The following is a 19,913-nucleotide window of genomic DNA, read 5'->3' as shown; positions in this document are numbered from 1 at the left end:
CCTCTTCATGGCCCTCACCTGCCAAGCCTTGTCGCCTGAAGGTGCTATCTTCTGGTTCCTATTGAAATTGAAATGCACATATAACTAACACTTTTAGCTGGTTTGAGGTTCAGTAATTTGTAAAGCTCTGTATTTGCCCCAACCAACTTAAACAGTAGTATAATGAACATCCATATACCTTCCACCTCAATTCAACAGTAACATTATATAAATAAATAAATAAGTATAAATAAATGTATATGTATGTACATATATATGTATTTATGGGGTTTTTTTTGTCGTTTTTGTTTTTTTGTTTGTTTGTTTGGGTTTTTCTTGGTGAACCATTTGAAAGGCAGATATTACTCCTCACTGCTAAATATTTCTGCATGCATCTCCTGAGGTTAGGGATTTTTTTTCCTATGTAACGTCAGTACTATATCATACCTAAGAAAAATTGACAACAATTTTATCATATTATCTACCATCTAGTCCATATTCAAATTTCCCCAATTATAAGGTAGAGGTTTTTGTTTTGTTTTTTTAATGCCTTTTAAGTCTCTTTTAATCTTTAGGTTCCCTTAGAGAGTAGGCCACCTCTTGAAGTCCTCTGGTCAGGGGAAATGGAAAGTGTTGGAGTGTGGAGTGTTCAGAAGGAATGGTTGGAGTTCAGACTTAAACTTCTCAATCTTTCATCTGGAGTTACCTTTAGTTGCACTAGAATGCTTTACCTAGGTTATCAGTCTGTTCTGCATTACAATTTAGGATAAAGGCAAGGGAAAAATACTTTTCTTATTCCCTTTTCATTTTATTCTTCCCTCTGTCTCCTGCCTAGTGCTTGGCCTGTCTCTGAAATGCCTTCCTCCTTTAAGCATGAGGCAGCGATGATAGACAGGTTTGTAGTCAGGAAGATTGGCAGTGTCTTTCAAGTAATTTTTCAACAACATAAAATAACTAATGCCCATTAGTAGAGAAAAATACAGCTTCATTCAAGACATGACCATGTACATAGCCTTTTCTGAGAGATCAATTCCAGAGACTTCCTTTGGGTTACCAAGAATTGGTTCAGGTTTGGGACACCTGTCCTATTAGCCTAGTGCCTTTTGTTGAAAATAGTTTCCTGGAAACTTGTCATGCCTTCGTTTGTGACAGTTCCAATTCCTTTCGGCTTCTTGAAGTTGCTCTGAGCTCTACACCTTGGAGATCGCTTTATATTCTGTGTCATGGTGGATTTAGCACCTAAATTAAAGCTTGCTATCTCCCCCCCCCCCCCGCCCCCACCTCCTCTCTCTTCCCCTCCTCCTCCTCCTCTTCCTTGTTCTTCTCCTTCTTCTTCTTGTTAATAACCATTACTTCTGAAGTTTAGGAGACAGATTGTGATCTGACCATACTGAGTTATGTTAGAAGTTGATATTTGGCTGTTCATTTCTCCACTGATTTCTATACAGATACATTTCTCCTGGAAGGTAACAGTTTTATGGTAGATGAAAATTCATGAAATGTTCCATATTTTTAAGGAAACCAGCCATAAGCTGATCTTTTTTTCTGAAATATGGGATGTAATACCATACCAAAACTTAGTAAGGAAATTTTCAATATTACAATATTGAAATTTTTTTTTACAATATTTACAATTTTACAAATTTACAATATTACAATATTTATTAAAAAATAAATTTTAAAAAAAAATTCTTTTTTTTTTAGTGTTTGTTTATATTTGAGAGAAAGAGAGAGAAACAGAATGTGAGCAGAAGAGGGGCAGAGAGAGAGAGGAGGACACAGAATCTGAAGCAGACTTCAGGCTCTGAGCTGTCAGCACAGAGCTCTACTCGGGGCTCAAACCCATGAACTATGAGATCATGACCTGGGCCGAAGTCAGATGCTTAAACCAACGTAGCAACCCATGTGCCCCTCAAAATCCTACTTTAAAAGGTTTCAATGCTCAGTTCTTTGAGATGATCTATGTTGGAAAGATGTCTGATAGCTCATTTGTTAGGTGAAGGAGTTAGACTAGATGACAACATTACTGCCAGTTTTAAAATTGTGTTAATAGCTATACATACTTACATATACATACATGGAATTTCAAGAAGGATTTACAAAAAAATGGTAATAGTGTTTGCTTCTGGCAAGGAAGACTGGGGAACTTGGTTGTGAGAATGGAGACTTTTCATTGTGTACACTTTTATACTATTTCCATTTTTATGATAATGTGTGCGGATTATTTTATCAAATTAAAAAAAGGGGTACTTGGCTGGCTCAGTCTGAATAGCATGTGTCTCTTGATCTTGGGGTTGTGAGTTTGAGACACACGTTGGGTATAGAGATTACTCAAAAATAAAATCTTAGGGGCGCCTGGGTGGCTTGGTCGGTTGAGCGTCCGACTTCGGCTCAGGTCATGATCTCACGGTCCGTGAGTTCGAGCCCCGCGTCGGGCTCTGTGCTGACAGCTCAGAGCCTGGAGCCTGTTTCAGATTCTGTGTCTCCCTCTCTCTCTGCTCCTCACCTGTTCATGCTCTGTCTCTCTCTGTCTCAAAAATAAATAAACGTTAAAAAAATTTTTTTTTAACGGGGCGCCTGGGTGGCGCAGTCGGTTAAGCGTCCGACTTCAGCCAGGTCACGATCTCGCGGTCCGTGAGTTTGAGCCCCGGGTCAGGCTCTGGGCTGATGGCTCAGAGCCTGGAGCCTGTTTCCGCCTCTGTGCCTCCCTCTCTCTCTGCCCCTCCCCCGTTCATGCTCTGTCTCTCTCTGTCCCAAAAATAAATAAAAAACGTTGAAAAAAAAAATTTAAAAAAAAAAATTTTTTTTTTAAATAAAAAAAATAAATACATAAAATCTTAAAAAAAAAAACTAGTACAAAAAGAAATACAATTGAATATTTTCCTTGTTTAAGGAAAGTAGTCTGAAATATATAGTACTCTAAGTACTAAAAACTGATCCAGTGGACTAGATATTCTGCAGTTCTTAAAAAGGACTCTAAAGCAATATAGAAAAATTATGAGTTAATAAATGAAAAGTTATTACAACTAGTAAAGTGTACAAGTGGCTGATATTAGATGGTATATAAAGAAATGAAAACTGGTGTTGGGATTGTGAACAAGTTTTGTTCTTTAAAAAATCTTTGAGGAAAGTTAGTCATTCTTCAACTGACTTGTTTTTGTTACACTTAAAGGGAACTTCAGTTCCAGAGCAACCTCTGAGGCCCGCGGCCAGAGCCCGGGTAAACAGGTCAGGTTCCTGAAGAAAATGGCCATGGCTGCCAGAGTCAGGAGAGAGGTAGAGATGAATTAGTGCAGCAGCAATACTGTACTTTCAGGTTCACGACGTGAGGAGGATGATGATAGTGCTTAACCTGGAGTGCTTACCCTGTGCCAGACACTTTGCCAAATACTTTCCTCTCCGGGATGAGGTTAGTTCTCCTGACAGCCCCTTTTGCTCGCCCCTCACTGGTGGACAGTGGTGCCACGAACGGAATCAGGGTGTCAGCCTGACCCCCACCAGAAGGCACCGGCTGGCAGGAGGTCCACAGCCGCTTCCTCAGTGCTTGGACCTCTGCTGGCCCTGCGCTGGCTGGGATTGATTCTCTTTTTCTGCTCTCTAGAGAGCTATTACCCGAGAGCCCAGTTTGGGTGAAACCTGATGCTGAAGAATTCAAGCTGCCCCTAGTGTGTCCTCTCATCCTAGCTCTAGGCCACTCATTTCCTGCTTCTCCCGCTGTGCCCCGGTTTGCTTTGTCCCATTGTTCCTAAAACTGCAAGCAGATTTTGTTGAGCTGGGGGGAGGAGGACTACTATCAGAACTCCTCCAGTCACCCCTTTAAACCCCTGAAAGCACAACCTAGGACAAAGTCCACACTTACCACACCCTTTTTGGCTCTTTTCTTTTCTCCTTTGAGAACTCTTACCTATTTTTCCCCTGCTACCTCCCATCAACCAGGAAACAAAACTATTTCCCAGAAATTCCTGTTGGCATTTTCAAATTCTTACTGTGTACCTGCAGTTATTACCTCATTTTAATTGCCAGCTCGTGCTTGAGGTAAAAAATGACGAGCACAATAGCTTCCTTGTAGATGTCATATGATGATAAGCTGAACTTTTTACAGATTGCCTAATTTGCTTTCTCAGAGCCCATTCCTTTACTGGAAACTCAGTGGAGCTCTTGCAATCACAGAAAAGAGGCTGACCTGACCCTGTGGTCTTTTACCTAAATGTCAGTCCTGAGGGAAAAGAAAGCTGCTAATGCTTTGTGCAGGAGCAAACCAGATTTTAAAAATAGAATCTGCCCCAGGGTGCTCAGCTGGCTCAGTCTGTGGAGCATGCACCTCTTGATCATGGGATTGTGAGTTCAAGCCCCACACTGGGTGTAAAGATTATTTAAAAATAAAATCGTTAATAAACTAAAACAAAAAAAATAAAAACAGAATCTGCCCCAGTCTTTAATTCAGTACAAATTACCAACCTGGCATTGCCAGCCCGAAACATCATACTGATTAATAGGTATGTGTTTTTAATCAAACCATGTGTTTTCATAGTCTCTGAGTCAGGTGAAAAGGTGAAAGTTTCACAATTTCTTTTTTGTTGTTGTTCTTTTTATCTTAGAGAGAATCCCAAGTAGGCTCGGGGCTGTCAGCGCAGAGCCCAATACAAGGCTTGATCGCACAACCATGAGATCATGACTTGAGCAGAAATCAACTGAACCACCCAGGCACCCCACAGTTTCCTTTTAAACTAAATTTGGCTTTGTTTTGTTAAATCTTAACCACCTGACATTTAATATATAGTCCTAATGAAGACTAGACTTCATTCCTGAGAGTCTATTTTGTTCTTGATTTATGTACTTTCTAACTCCATTCTTTTGTTAGCTTTTAAAATTCGTGTTTTGACACTAGAAATGAGTTACAGTTGAGACATATCCCCATTTACTCTCTTTGAAGTATATGGTGCACTAGAACCAGAAAGGCAGTTGGTTTCTGAAGGTCCACACTCGAGTTGAGTTTGAGTGGAGGGTGACTTCTCCAACTAAGACTAATTTTGTCTTCTTTAGTTTCCCACAGTCAGATCACCCGCCTCTACAGCCGATTCACCAGCCTGGACAAAGGAGAGAATGGGACTCTCAGGTAGGCAGTTCCGTCTGTATTTCCTCTTTATTTTTGGGCAGCGTCTGAACAGGGCAGAGGTAATAGGCATCCAGAGTGCAGATAGGAGGGACAAGTTCTTCACTGTCTTTGGGCACCATCGATTCACAAGGGAGTTAAATAAGCAGAACAGTGGCTTTACATTTATCACTAGGTGCTTGTTGCTTTATTCTTAACTTCTGTTGGTTTGGGCAGCCAGCCTTCATGCTGCTCCTAGGAACCACCTAGGTGGTCTAGATTGTTTTGTCCTCTCTTCTCATTTCCCAATCCAACCCTATAACCCTAGGATACATCAGTTTATTTATATTAATGTTAGATAAGATGTTCAATGTTTCAGTCTAGAGCAGTGGTTCTCCGGGCTCCTGGGTGGCTCAGTTGGTTAGATGTCTGACTTCAGCTCAGGTCATGATCTCACAGTTCATGAGTTCAAGCCCCACATCGGGCTCTGTGCTGACAGCTCAGAGCCTGGAGCCTGCTTCAGATTCTGTGTCCTGCTCTCTCTGCCCCTCCCCCACTCGCTCTTGCTTTGTCTCTCTCTCTCTCTCTCTCTCTCTCTCTCTCTCTCTCAAATGGATAAACATTTAAAAAAATACTTTTTAGAGCAGTGGTTCTCAGCTGAGGGTCTTTTGCCCCTGGGTGATAAAATGTCTGGAGACATTTTTGATTGTCATGACTAGGGCTTGCTGTTGATGTTTGGTGTATAGAGGCCAGAAATGCTGTTAAATGTCCTGTAACAGACATGATAGGCCCTCCCATGACAAAGAATTATTCTTCCTAAATATAAAACATGCCCAAGTTGAGAAACTCCTGTCTAGATTTAAGTATATGATTTCAGAGTAATGTGGTGTTGTACCACTTCATATTTGTAATCATCTTATCATAGTCCAATGAAATATCTTGGTACCATTAGCCCCCAACCTAACTCTCAATAGCAAGCATAGCTTTGACTAACCAAAAGCTAGTAGCTTTTCTAGTGGCTGACAGTAAGCAAGAAGTAGTTTGGGACTTCTTTGGAAGACTTCTAGCATAATTGTGGGTTGTAGTATAAAGGGGGAAGAAATATAGTTGTTAAGCCTTTGTACATAATCCTTGGGCAGAATAGCTAGAAAATTGTGATAAATCCATAGAGCTGTGTTTGTGTAGGGCAAAATCACTAGAAGCTGGGATTGACTCAAATCATGCTTTTTAGTCATTAAAGTCAGCAACTATGGAATATCTACCATGTGCAAAGACCACACTGGGTGCTTTGTCGTCTTCTTTTTTTTTTTTATTGAGGCAAATACACATAATATAAAATTTACCATTTTAACGTGCACAATTCAGTGGCCTTAGCTGGATTCATAATGTTGTATAACCATTACTACTATCTAGTTCCAGAACATTTTCATCACCTCAGATGGAAACCTTACACCCATTAAGCACTCACTTTTTTTTTTTTTTAATATTTTTTAATGCTTGTTTATTTTTGAAAGAGAGAGAGACAAGGGCAAGCTGGAAAGAGGCAGTGAGAGAGAGAGACACAGAACCTGAAGCAGGCTCCAGGCTCTGAGCTGTCAGCACAGAGCCCGATGCAGAGCTTGAACCCATGAACCACGAGATCATGGCCTGAGCCAAAGTCAGATGCTTAACTGAGTGAGCCACCTAGGCACCCCTAATCTGTCACTTTCTATTCCAGGGACAACCACTAATCTATTGTTTTCTCTGTAGACATTTCATATAAATGGAATCATACAATATGTGGCTTTCTGTGACTGGCTTCTTTCATTTAACTTGGTGTTTTCAAGGTTAAATAATACAGCATGTATTGATATTTCATTTCTTTTTATGGCTGAGTAATATTCCATTATATGCGTATGTTACATTTTGTTTATCCGTTGATACGTTGATGGACATTTAGGTTTTTCACACATTTTGACTGTTATGAATAGTGCTACTGTGAACATTTTGTGTGAATATATATTTTAATTCTCATAGGGTTTACACCTGGGAGTAATATTGAAGGTCATATGCTAATTTTGTGCTTAATTTATTGAAGAACACCAAAGTGTTTTCCACAGAGGCTGCACTGTTTTACATTCCTACCTGCAATGTATTGAGTGTTCAAACTTCTCTACATCCTCACCAACACTTACTATCTGTCTTTTAATTCTAGCGATCCTCGTGGGTATGAATGATTTATCGTTGTGGTTTTGATTTGCATTTCCCTGCTGGCTATTGATAAGGAGCATCTTTTCATGGTTGACCTTTTTTGTTTTTTAATTAATTAATTAATTAAGTTAAATTCAGGTTAGTTAACAATGTATTGGTTTCAGAAACAGAAGCCAGTGATTCATCACTCACATATAACACCTAGTGCTCATCCCATCAAATGCTCTCCTTAATGCCCATCACCCATTTACCCACCCCCCCCCCCCAACCTGTTTGCATGTCTTCTTTGGAGAAATGCCTTTTCAAGTCCTTTGCCAATTTTTTAATTGGTTTGTCTTTTGTTGTTGTTGATTTCCAAGAGTTCTTCCTGTCTTGCAGACACTAGACCCTTATCAAATATATGATTTACAAATATTTTCTCCTATTCTGTAGCTTGTCTTTTCATTGTCTTTGTAGTATTCTTTGAAGCACAAACATTTTAAATTTTGATGAAGTCTAACTTATCTAATTTCTTTTTTGGTCCATGTACTTTTGGTATCCTATCTAAGAAACCGTTGCCAAATTCAACGTCATCAACATTTACCTCTGTGTTTTTTTCTAGGAGTTGTATAGTTTTGCTCTTCTGTTTAGGTCTTTGATTCATTTTGAGTTATCGTGTGTGTGTGTGGTGTGAAGTAAAAGTCAAACTTTAGTTTTTTGTTTTGTTTTGTTTTGTTTTGTTTTGTTTTTCAACGGTTTTTTTTTTTTTATTTTTATTTTTGGGACAGAGAGAGACAGAGCATGAACGGGGGAGGGGCAGAGAGAGAGGGAGACACAGAATCGGAAACAGGCTCCAGGCTCCGAGCCATCAGCCCAGAGCCCGACGCGGGGCTCGAACTCACGGACCGCAAGATCGTGACCTGGCTGAAGTCGGACGCTCAACCGACTGCGCCACCCAGGCGCCCCCAAACTTTAGTTTTTTGCATGTGGATGTCTACTTATCCTAGTACCATTGGTTGAAGAGACTATGTACATTTGTACTTGAAAAAATACATCAGGGGCTGCCTGGGTGGTTCAGTCAGGTGGGCATCCAACTCCTGGTTTTGGCTTGGGTCATGGTCTCCTAATTCATGGTTTCGAGCCCCACATCAGGTTCTCTTGGCTGGTAGCTCGGAGCCTACTTGGGATATTCTCTCTCTCTCTCTCTCTCTGTCTCCCCCTCTCTTTGTCTCAAAAGTAAATAAATAAACACACAAACTTTAAATATATACACATACTTAAAAAAAAGAAATCAGACTAAAATCCTTTTTTTTCTTTCAGTTCTAATACTTGAATAATTTGCTTGAGTTTAGGTTTACATCTTCCTCATAAATTCAGATTTAACCACTACGTAAAGTTCTAGAATTCACATGCATTTTGAGTCCTTTTCTTCTTTGTGGAAACTGAGTGATCTGTAAATGTTGATGTGTATTTTGATCACTTTCATTATTTGCAGGAAAACAATGGAAAGACTTTCATAAAAGGAGTTGTTTATTCTTAGGGTGAAAATTTTGCAGGTGTCAACTAGTGTTACCTACTCATTAAAATCTTGGTAAGATTTGCTCAATTGCTAAAACACCATTTCATACTCTATGGAAAGCCAGTGAACTAATTTACTCATCTGATAGGTATTTATTGACTGTCTGTGATGTGCTGGGTACTGTTCTCAGTGCTGGTTTTACACATTCTTGGTTGGAGAAGAGGTGGTAGAAAGTGACGCGATATTTTTTTATTTCCTAGTTACCTAGATCTAACTGATTTTTTGTACTCAGATTTACAAAGCCCTAGGTCTTAAATTTGTGCTTTGATCTCCATGTGGTGTGAATCAAAATATGGGATTATCCCAAGCCTTGAGTATAAGAGGAAATTACCCTATTGTACTACCCAGTAAACCAATAGCATATTATATGTAAATCATGTTTTGGACCCACCTACTATCAGGGCATTGCCCTGGCTATGCTTCCTGACACTACCATCTCCGCCTCCAGCCATCCCTTAGATTGTCTACCCTCTTCCCCAGCCCCATCTTCTCTTCTACTCCCTCTAGCCTTAGAGAATACCTGCTAGACTCTAAAATCTTCTGTAGTAGAGCATAATTTAGTTCTTTCTAGCCTTTACTGCCAAACCCAGCTCAAGTCCTGTCTTGACTTTTTCAGGGTACTCAGCCAAATGCAAGTGACTAATCTTTTGTTCCCTAGAATAGGATCTACTTTCTTAAGAAGGCTTTTGGCAGGAATATTTTCCTTTCTACATTTTCTTTACTTTCCTCTTCCATGATGCTCCATGTCTGAGACCTGAAGCCAAATTCAGCAGAGTCAGAAGCTATACCATGTATCATCCACAGCATTTGTATTCTTTTGTAGTGTCAGTCCCAGCGGGAACATAAAGCAGAAACTTTGGAAGACTTTGATTAGGAATTGAGCTTCTGCAAAGTGCTTTCAGAGATTTGCCCCAAAGTATGTTTTATAGAATACCAGTTCCTTGGTCTGCCAGTAGGTGTTGCATAAAAAGAAGAAACATAATTATCGACTAAACTGTGCAAAGCTTGGGGCACCTGAGTGGCTCAGTTGGTTAAGCGTCCGACTTGGGCTCAGGTCACGATCTTACGGTTCGTGTGTTTGAGCCCCACATCGGGCTCTGTGCTGACAGCTCGGCCTGGAGCCTGCTTCAGATTCTGTGTCTCCCTTTCTCTCTACCCCTCCCCCTTTCCTGCTCTGTCCGTCTCTCTCTTTTTCTCTTTCTCAAAAATAAATAAGCATTAAAAAAATAAATAAATATGGGGTGCTTGGGTAGCTCAGTTGGTTGAGTGTCTGATTTCAACTCAGGTCATGATCTCACAGTTTGTAAATTTGAGTTCTGTGTGGGGCTCTGTGCTGATAGCTCAGAGCCTGGAGCTTGCTTTGGATTCTGTGTCTTCCTCTTTCTCTGCCCCTGCCCTACTCACACTCGGACTCTCTCTCAGGAAATGAATAAATGTTTAAAAAAAATTTTTTTTAAATAAATGAACTGTGCAAAGCTTGGTAAACAAGGTTTAACAGGCTTCTTTTTTATGGGTTTTCCTGGCACCTTTAATATGCTTAAGTGAATTGGGCCTCTTCAAGAAGGGAGTATTATGAACAGTATTTACCAAATTGATTTTTGGAATTTTCCTGTAGACTTTTTTTACATGGATCACCTTTCAGATGGATATTTCATAGAATATAAAAATATACCGTAACCTCACAAATCTCATTTTCTCCAGAGGCCGTTATTTTGGGTCAAATGTTTCTACCACTGCTGTTAAAATTGGCCTTCCTGAAATGGCATCTGTCCTGTAAGGGGTCTTGAAGTGGTCCTTTGTAGATCAGGTCAAGATGAGAGCCTGATCAGCACCTGAATACAAAGATGATTTCTTTTGTTTAAATATCTTCTGTACTGATCTAATCTATGGTGTTAGAAGTCAGGATAGTGATTACCCTTTGTGGAGGGGAGCAGGTAGTGACCAAAGGAGCATGAAGGAGGTGTTTGGGTACAGATCATAAACCATTTCATGATTTGGGTGCTGGTTATAATCTTTACTTGGTAAGAGTCATCATGCCAAATACTGTGATTTATGCTCTTTTCTGTTGGTATGTTATACTTTTGTAAAAGTTTGCTTGAAAAATAGCCTCTGTTTTGAGCAATTTTAATATTGACTCTTTGTCACATAATACTTTTTCTGGGGGCGCCTGGGTGGCTCAATCGGTTAAGCATCCAACTTCGGCTCAGGTCATGATCTCACAGTCTGTGAGTTCAAGCCCCACGTCAGGCCCTGTGCTGACAGCTCAGAGCCTGGAGCCTGCTTCAGATTCTGTGTCTCCTTCTCTGCCCCTCCCCTGCTCATGCTCTGTCTCTCTCTGTCTCAAAAATAAATAAAAACATTAAAAAAAATACTTCTTATGAAATAATCCCATGATGAAAAATATTCCTCGATGTTAAATCATGCAGTTTAGGTTGACTACAGGGGATAGTACAAACCAGGTAAACTCTGCAAGAAAGTTTTTACTGGGAATTGCTTGTTGGCTGTGTTGTTACATGTTACTTAAAAAAAAAAAGACTGCCTATTGGGAATGCACACTGGTGCAGCCACTCTGGAAAACAGTATGGAGGTTTCTCAAAAGATTAAAAATAGAACTACCCTATGACCCAGCAATGGCACTACTAGGTATTTATCCAAGGGATACAGGTACGCTGTTTAGAAGGGGCACATGTGTTACAGAACCAGGCTGGAACACTGGTGGAAAAACCAAGCGGCAGCATTTGGAGATCTTGGTGGATCAGAGATTTACTTAACACCGAGGGGCTCAGAGGAGACTGTTTCTCCAAAGATCTGAGTGCCAAATGCAAGTGGGGAGGGTAATTTATAGTTGTCAGCTTCCATATCTGTGGGGGTTTTTGCGCGCGCAGCAAACAAAGGAAGAACCCAGAGGAGAGGTTTCTAAGCTAGAGACCAGGGTTTGTTTTAGCCCCATTGGCCATCTTTGGTGTACTTTATTCACTTCTCCAACATATGCACCCCAATGTTTGTAGCAGCACTATCAACAATAGCCAAAGTATGGAAAGAGCCCAAATGTCCGTTAATAGATGAATAGATAAAGAAGATGTGGTATATATATATACAATGGAGTGTTACTCGGCAATCAAAAAAATGAAATCTTGCCATTCACAACTAAGTGGATAGAACTAGAGAGTATTATGCTAAGTGAAATTAGAGAAGGACAAATAGCATATGACTTCACTCATATGAGGACTTTAAGATACAAAACAGATGAACATAAGGGAAGCAAAAATAATATAAAAACAGGGAGGGGGCAAAAACATAATAGACTCTTAAATATGGAGAACAAACAGAGGGTTACAGGAGGGGTTGTGGGAGGGAGGATGGGCTAAATGGGTAAGGGGCATTAAGGAATCTACTCCTGAAATCGTTGTTGTACTATATGCTAACTAACTTGGATGTAATTTAAAAAAATTAATTAAAAAAAATGAAAAAAAATAATACAGCAATTAAAAGACAGCAATTTGTCAGAGTGGATTACAAAAAAAAAAAAAAAAAAAAAAAGACTACCTGTAAATTTTAGGAGATTGTGTCCTGAATGGTAGCCATTTATCTGCTTAAACACTGAGTGCTTTTTAAGGTTTATTTTCTTGTTTGACTTTATTCAGAGGACAGATGATTTCAGTGTCCCAGACAAGCACTTCCTTGTACACACTGGTATTAGTTATTTCAGAATAGGTTTCACAGATGAGAACTGTGATGCTAGTCTAATTCTCACTCGTTTAGCAGATAATTTTCCTTTCTGAAACCTTTAAGTATCTCCTTTTGATGTTCTGAAACTTCACAAAGATGTACCTTTTTGTGGGTTATTTTTCATTATTCACTGCTCAGTATTAGGTGAACCTTCTCAATCTAAAAATACATCCATTAGCTGGGAAGTTTTCTTCTTTCATTTCTTTTATTATTTCCTCCCCTCTCTTTTCCTTTTTGATATTTATGGCTTATCTGTTGGCTGCTTACTGGGCCACAAAGACTCAACTTTCACTCATATTTCCTGGCTGTTTGACTTTTTCCTTTGCTTTCTGAAAGAAATCCTTGAATTTATTTTTCAGTCATTTTGATGAACTTTTTTTATTAGTCCACAGCCTATTTTTAATTTCTAAAGACTTCTCTTTTCTCTGACCTCTGTTCTATCATAGTAACTTTTTTTTTGCTTTATAGATGCAAAAGCTTATCAAATGTCTATGGGGTTACTTATTAGAATCTTTTAGAACTTTCTTGTGTTCCCTGAATTATTGTTATCTGTATTCATCTTGATCCTGCTCTTTTGTGCAATTAATTTTCCCAAAATATTGGGTGAACTTTGGTTGTCCATTCATATTTATGAAAAAGCCTGCATGGATTACTATAGAAAATTGGCATGGGTTTGTTTGTGGTTGCTTTCACCACAGGTCTTTCCTGGATGGAAGGGCTGACTTCAAGTCCTCTGTTCTCTGAGCAGGGCCAGTTGGTAGACCTCACTTTAGGGTATACGGTCAAGGAGCAAGGGTACAGATCCCCCCCTCCCTTCTTCAAATAAAAGGACTGAGGAACACCTCAGAGGCCAACTTCTCATATTTGAATTCAGCCCTGCCCAGGTAGCTCTTTCCATTTCTTTCCATAACAGATCTCCATTGCTGTCCTGGGAACAAATGGTTTTATATTGTTAAGATGGGCGTCGGTAGCATTGGGCAGCTGGCCTATTCTTTAAAAATTCCTGTAATTACCCTGAATGTGGCTTCCCTTACCTGGCAGTCCTGAGTGTGGTGCCTTGCTGAGATTCTGCAGGGCAGAATGGCTCTCAGTGTGCTGCAGCCTTTTCGTGGGCCCTCCTCTGACTACTTGTCACTACATTTGCACTTATTTTCTACTTCCAGAATTTGTCACAGTCGCTTGGTTACTAGCACACGCCTCCCACCCTGATTGTTTATGTCACGGATATATTCTGATCACGTGTGTGTTTCTGCTGACATTTCAGGGGGTTTTAGAGAATGAGAGAAGGTAAATGTGTGTGTGCCCAACATATTCAACCAGAGGTCACACGTAGCCTTGCAGATGAGCCAGTCTGGCCCTGGAATGCTGCAGCAACTAACAAAGTTTGGATTTGGCACTTATTGATTACATGAAAATAATTCTATTATGGAGAGCCTGGGTGGCACAGTTCTTTGAGTGTCCAGCTCTTGGGCTTGACTCAGGTCATGATATCACGCTTTGTGAGTTTGAGACCGACACTGGGCTCTGCACTGATGGTGCAGAGCCTGCTTGGGATTCTGTCTCTCCCTCTCTCTACCCTTCCCCAGTTTTGCACACACACTGTCTCTCAAAATGAGTAAATAAACTTAAAAAATAAAGCAAAACATTAAAAAAAGAAAATCACTCTATTATCAAGACAACAACAACAAAATTATATTATCAATTTAATTTAAAATATTAATTAAATGGGGGTGCCTGGCTGGCTCAATTGGAAGAGCATGCGACTCTTGATCTTGGGGTTTTAAGTATAGAGATTACTAAAAAAATAAACTAAAATATAAATTACATGCTTTAGATAATGGAAATTATTTCTGTGTTAAATATAAATAATAACTTATTTCTATTATATCACTTGAATATGGAATGCTTTTAAATTTCTTAATATGTTCCCACAAGTGTGTCCTATTAACAGATTTTAATGTCCTCATTATGTATAAGTCATCTAAGCATCGACCCAGGATCCTGAAATACAAACAGTTTACTGTAAGGCTAATTCTCCAAGTAAGAGAAGGAACCTGCTCAGTGAAGATCAGTGTAGAGGGCTGGCACTTCTGGTTACTAAAAGTCTCTCAAACATCACGGTGCCGGTGAAGGTCTGGAAAACTACTCTTCACTGGGAATTTCTTGGCCACAAAGAATGCTGTTATATGGTTCTGTTCTCAGACTTGCCTACTTCTAGTAATAATATCTTTTCTTGAGGTGCCTGGGTGGCTCAGTCGGTTGAGAGTCTGACTTCAGCTCAGGTCATGATTTCATGGTTCATGAGTTCAAGGCTCACATCAGGCTCATTGCTGTCAACACAGAGCCCACTCTACATCCTCTGTGCCCCCTTCTCTCTCTGTCCCTCTCCTGCTCACTCTCTTTCAAAAATAAATAAACATTAAAAAAATATTATATCTGGGGTACCTGGGTGGCTTAGTTGGTTAAGTGTCCAACTTGGATTCAGGTCATGATTTTGTGGTCCCGTGGGTTCAAGCCCTGTGTCAGGATCTGTGCTCAGGATCCAGCTCAGAGCCTGGAGCCTGCTTCAGATTCTGTGTCTCCTTTTCTCTCTGCCCCTCTCCTGCTTACACTCTGTTTCTCTCTCTCTCTCTTTCTCTCTCTCTCAAAAATAAATAAACATTAAAAAAAATTTAAATATATATATATATATATGTATCTTCTCTTAAAATATCTTTGAGGAATATTTTCCTAGGTATGAGATAGACTATAATATTGGCATGCTTTTTTAACGTACACACAAATTTTGTACAAAATCTTACACGTAGGATGTGTACTGCTTAGAGGATATATTTTTCTCTATTAAGTTTGTGTTAGTGGACAAATTTAAGAAGTTGTTTTAGAGAAATTGCCTTGATCTCCATTCTACTATAGAACAACTAATAAAAATAAACTGTATATTTGTTTAACAGCTTACAAACGATTATTTTCTATTCTTTCATTTTCATTTTGATACTATCAATAGTATTCCTCTTGGTCTTAATGGAACTGCATTGTATATACAATCTAAATTCCAGGAGTAGAATTTTTTTAAAAAGTGTCAAAGGACAGGGTTAGGTCTTACTGACATTGGAAGTCCAAGTCTAGATCCCCTTTGAGACTGAAGTTCAGGCTTGGTTGTGTACTCTCCACCTGATACTAGACCTGGTATTTAAACTGTGTCTTTTTTCAGCTAAAATTACTTCAGCTTGTTAGACATTAAACTGAGGTATGTGGCTATGAAATTCAAATGAGCCTTAATCTTCATTTAGAAGGAAGTAGTTATTGTTTCTTAACCTGTGTCAAAGAAGAAGAACCACTTGGTGATAATGTGGACTTTGTATTACAGAATAAATTATGTAATAAGAGCTTAGTACATTTGTTGAATTAAATAATCAAGACCTCCGTAGTTTCCTTTATCTTTTATCATCTTAAGCAACCCAGTTATCTTAAGAATCGCTTCTTCTGGTTCATTCATTGATATAAAAATTATTACCCTAAGGAATCAAGGAAAATTAGAATCCAGGGGTGCCTAGGTGACCTAGTTGGTTAACCGTCCCACCCTTGATCTTGACTCAAGTCATGATCTCATGCTACGAGGATCGAGGCCCACTTTCAGGCTCTGTGCTGACAGCATGGTGCCTGCTTCAGATTCTCTCTCTCCTTCTCTATCTGTCCTCCACTGGGGCCTGTGCTTGCTCTCTGTCTCTATCTCTCTCAAAATAAACTTTAAAAAAAGGGGGGAGGGGGAGATTAGAATCCAGTTATTGTTCCAGAGCTTTGTGCTCAGTCCCCAGGTCAGTTTCTACCTGTGTCACCACCAGTTGTGCTGGAGATGAGCTTCTTGAATTAATTCAGCACCATCTAAATGTTAAACCATTCTAAGAGGAACAAGAGCATTGAAGGCTCCTGGATAAAATAGGGACATTTCATTAGCACTTAGTACAAAGCAGGTAGAGGAATAAGGTCTCTCTCTTCTGTTAGTAAACATCTTGAAGGCAAGAATCAGGTTTATTCAAGTTTATATTATTCTTTTTCCTTACTTTTTATCTGGAAATTGTTTTCTTTCTTTTCTTTCTTTCTTTCTTTCTTTCTTTCTTTCTTTCTTTCTTTCTTTCTTTCTTTCTTTCTTTCTTTTTAATGTTTATTTTTGAGAGGGACAGAAACAGAATGCGAGTGGGTTAGGGGCAGAGAGAGAGGGAGACACACAATCTGAAGCCGGCTCCAAGCTCTGAGCTGTCAGCACAGAGCCTGACACAGGGCTCCAACTCACGAACTGCAAGATCATTACCTGAGGTAAAGTCAGACGCTTAACTGGCTCAGCCACCCAGCACCCCATTATCTGGAAATAATTTTAAACTTACAGGAAAGTTCCAAGAATAATGCAAAGAACTTTCACATACCTGATACTCTGATTTAGCAGTTAACATTTTGCCGCATACTTCAGTGTGTATTTCCTATTGCAAGGACATTCTCATGTCAAAGTCAAGAAATTTAGCATTTTGATATAGTACTGTTATGTAATTCCATGTTCTGTATGGCCTGTATTCCATTTTTACCTATTGGTTTAGTAATATCCTTCATAGTAATGTTTTTCCTAGTTAAGGATCATGCATTGAGTTCAGTTCTACATTTCTTTAGTCCCCTATAATCTGGAACAATCCTCTGCCTTTCCCTGCCCTTCATGACATTCATATTTTTGAGGAATACAGCACAGATATGTTCTAGACAGCTTTATGTTCTTGGCACAGGATATCAGCTAAGACGTTTTTAGAAAATACTTATTGAACATTTTTGGGGAGAGCACCTTTCTTTCAGAAAGTTTAATATGGGAAAGAAGTGTGTGTTTTTTAAGAAAAAGAGCATGTGCTTTGACATAGGGACTTAGATTTAAATCCTGGTTCTGCCACTTACTACTTCAGTAGCACAGGGCAAGTTTATCTCACTGACTCTCAATTTCCTCAGCTCTAAAAGGGTACAGGTAAAACGCCTTGAAGAAACGAGATAATGTGTATAAACAGTGACGCATGATGTGTAATATAGTGAATGGCAGCTAATAATACTCACTTCAGTGTAACTTCCAAGCTGTGAGAAGATGATTGCCCTTGCCAGGTTCAAAACTTAAATACTTCTCTAGCTCTGAGTCGGTAGGAGAAATGGAAGAAGAGCCAGAATCGGAGCAAGGAAGTATGAAAATCAGTTAGTTGTCACATTTTATTCTTTCCTTAGACACTGCCTAAGAATTCCTTGCCTTTCACAGGTGCTGTAGATCTCACTGAGAGTACAGAATTTTTGCTACCTCCCACAGACTCTGTGTTGTTTAATACTTTGCGTTGCTGTTCACTCTCCATACCTAATAACCAAGTACAAAATGGTAATGTTCAAAGAATGATTTACAGGGACAGCTCAGTATTTGTTCGTCAGTTGGTTTATTGACGTAACTTGTGTGCTGAATTCACTGGAATGTGGCATAGTCAAATCTGGCCTCTTCCACTCCTGAGTTGGTGTGAGAAACACTTGGCAGCTACTAAAGTGCAATTCTTTGCAGTTATTTGGTATAATTTGCCACAGAAGTAAATTCCATGAGGTAATGATCTTGCTAGGTTGTACTCTGGCATGACTAAAGGAGTTCCTGCTAAGGGCCAATAATCTCTAACTCAAGGTGATTCTCTTGGCAGCCGGGAAGATTTCCAACGGATTCCAGAACTTGCCATCAACCCACTGGGGGACCGGATCATCAATGCCTTCTTTCCGGAGGGGTGAGTCCCTGCAGTTGTTGGGCTTCCTTTCTGAGGCTAATCTGAAATAATGATATTGGTTGGGTCATCTCAGATCCGTGATCCTCTTGATTATACTGGGCATCCTTAATTTAGTCATATCTAGAAGATCTCTTCTCTTCTACTCTCCTTCGCATTTTTAAATTTCAAATAGGTATATAAGCCTGTTTTCAAACTTCTGTCTCTAATCTATGTTTATCTTTAATGTAAAACTAAAATTTTTTAAACTTGTATTTGGAAATAATTTCAAACTTATAGAAATTTGTAAAAATTGAAAATAATACAAAGAACTCCCAGACTTATCTGTTGTTACATTGTTAACATTTTGCCTCATTTGCATGTGTTCTCTCAGTTCAAGCCAATGAAAATATAATCAAATCGCATATGTAATTAGAAATTTTATAGTACCCACATAAAAAAAGTAAAAAATAAACAAGTTAAATTAACTTCATTAATATATACTTTATTTAACCAATATATTTAAAATATTATAATACGATATATAATCAGTATTTTTAAATTAATACCTTATATTTTTTTAATATTAAGTCTTTGAAATCTTATGTGTAATTTACACCTACAGCACCTATCAGCTGCTGGAATATTAGTATAAAATATGTATTTTATTCTTTTTTCCAGCTTTTTTGAAATATAATTGTCATATAAACATTGAATAAGTTTAAGATATACAGCACAGTGATTTTATATATGTATATATTGAAAAATGATTATCACAATAAGGTTAGTTCATCTATTTATCACCTCGCATAGGGACTGTTTTTGTGTAATGAGAACTTTTATAATCTATTCTCTTAGCAACTTTGAAGTATACAATATAATACTGTTACCTATCCTCACCATGCTATGCGTTACATCCCCAGAACTTATTCATCTTGTAACTGGAAGTTTGTACCCTTTGATCGTCTTCACCTGTTTCTCCCATTGCCTATTTTATCTTAATAGATCAATCATATGCCAATTTTTATATCCTTTATAGCACTCCCCCCCCCACCCCCACTCCAATACACGATCCAGTCTGGGTCTGTTGTCATGTCTCTTTGGCCTCCTTTAATGTGGAACATTTTCACAGCCTTTATTTTTCTTTTACAACATTGACTAAGGATGCGGTCCTCTCCACCACACACAGTTTGTCAAATAGATTTAGGTTGGTCTAACGGCTTTTGATATGCTTCACTACTTAATACACTGCCATCAAAGTACTGGGTAAATATTTATCCATCTGATTAGGTACTTTTTTCTGAATAAAGCTTATTATGTATTGTTTTAAGTAATCTCTTTAACAATTTCTTCCTGGTTCCTTGTAACTTATCTGTATGACCCAAAAGGACTTTAACAAGTTCAGCGGTTGCCAGTTTCTTAATAATGAGACTAAGTGTCAGTGAGGATACTATCAGATAAAATACCTGGAGAGGAAATTTTAGAACTCTGAATTGGGAGCAAAGGAATTTGCAAGTTGTGAAGTTGGGCATTTAGTACATTTGAGTGACAGAGGGGAAAGACTAGCAGCTAGTTTATTTGAAGACATGAATCTAATCAAACTGAGACCTGC

At 38.9% G+C, this 19,913-nt stretch overlaps 1 protein-coding gene across 2 annotated transcripts in view; it reads left to right on the top strand.

The window, feature by feature from the left end:
• Nucleotides 1–19,913, top strand: part of CHP1 (calcineurin like EF-hand protein 1) — a 46,469-nt gene that overhangs the window by 4,727 nt on the left and 21,829 nt on the right. The window contains exons 2-3 of one of the 2 annotated variants that reach the window (XM_058738151.1): nt 5,023–5,095; nt 18,245–18,325. In XM_058738151.1, coding sequence (XP_058594134.1) covers nt 5,023–5,095; nt 18,245–18,325 — 154 coding nt within the window. The remainder of the gene's footprint in view (nt 1–5,022; nt 5,096–18,244; nt 18,326–19,913) is intronic. The other variant, XM_058738150.1, reaches the window with a different exon arrangement.

Source organism: Neofelis nebulosa, chromosome 7 (assembly GCF_028018385.1).
Source record: "Neofelis nebulosa isolate mNeoNeb1 chromosome 7, mNeoNeb1.pri, whole genome shotgun sequence".
In the NCBI taxonomy this organism is placed as follows: domain Eukaryota; kingdom Metazoa; phylum Chordata; class Mammalia; order Carnivora; family Felidae; genus Neofelis; species Neofelis nebulosa.
Note: the sequence above shows the minus strand (reverse complement) of the source record. Positions and strands in the feature narration are given on the sequence as shown.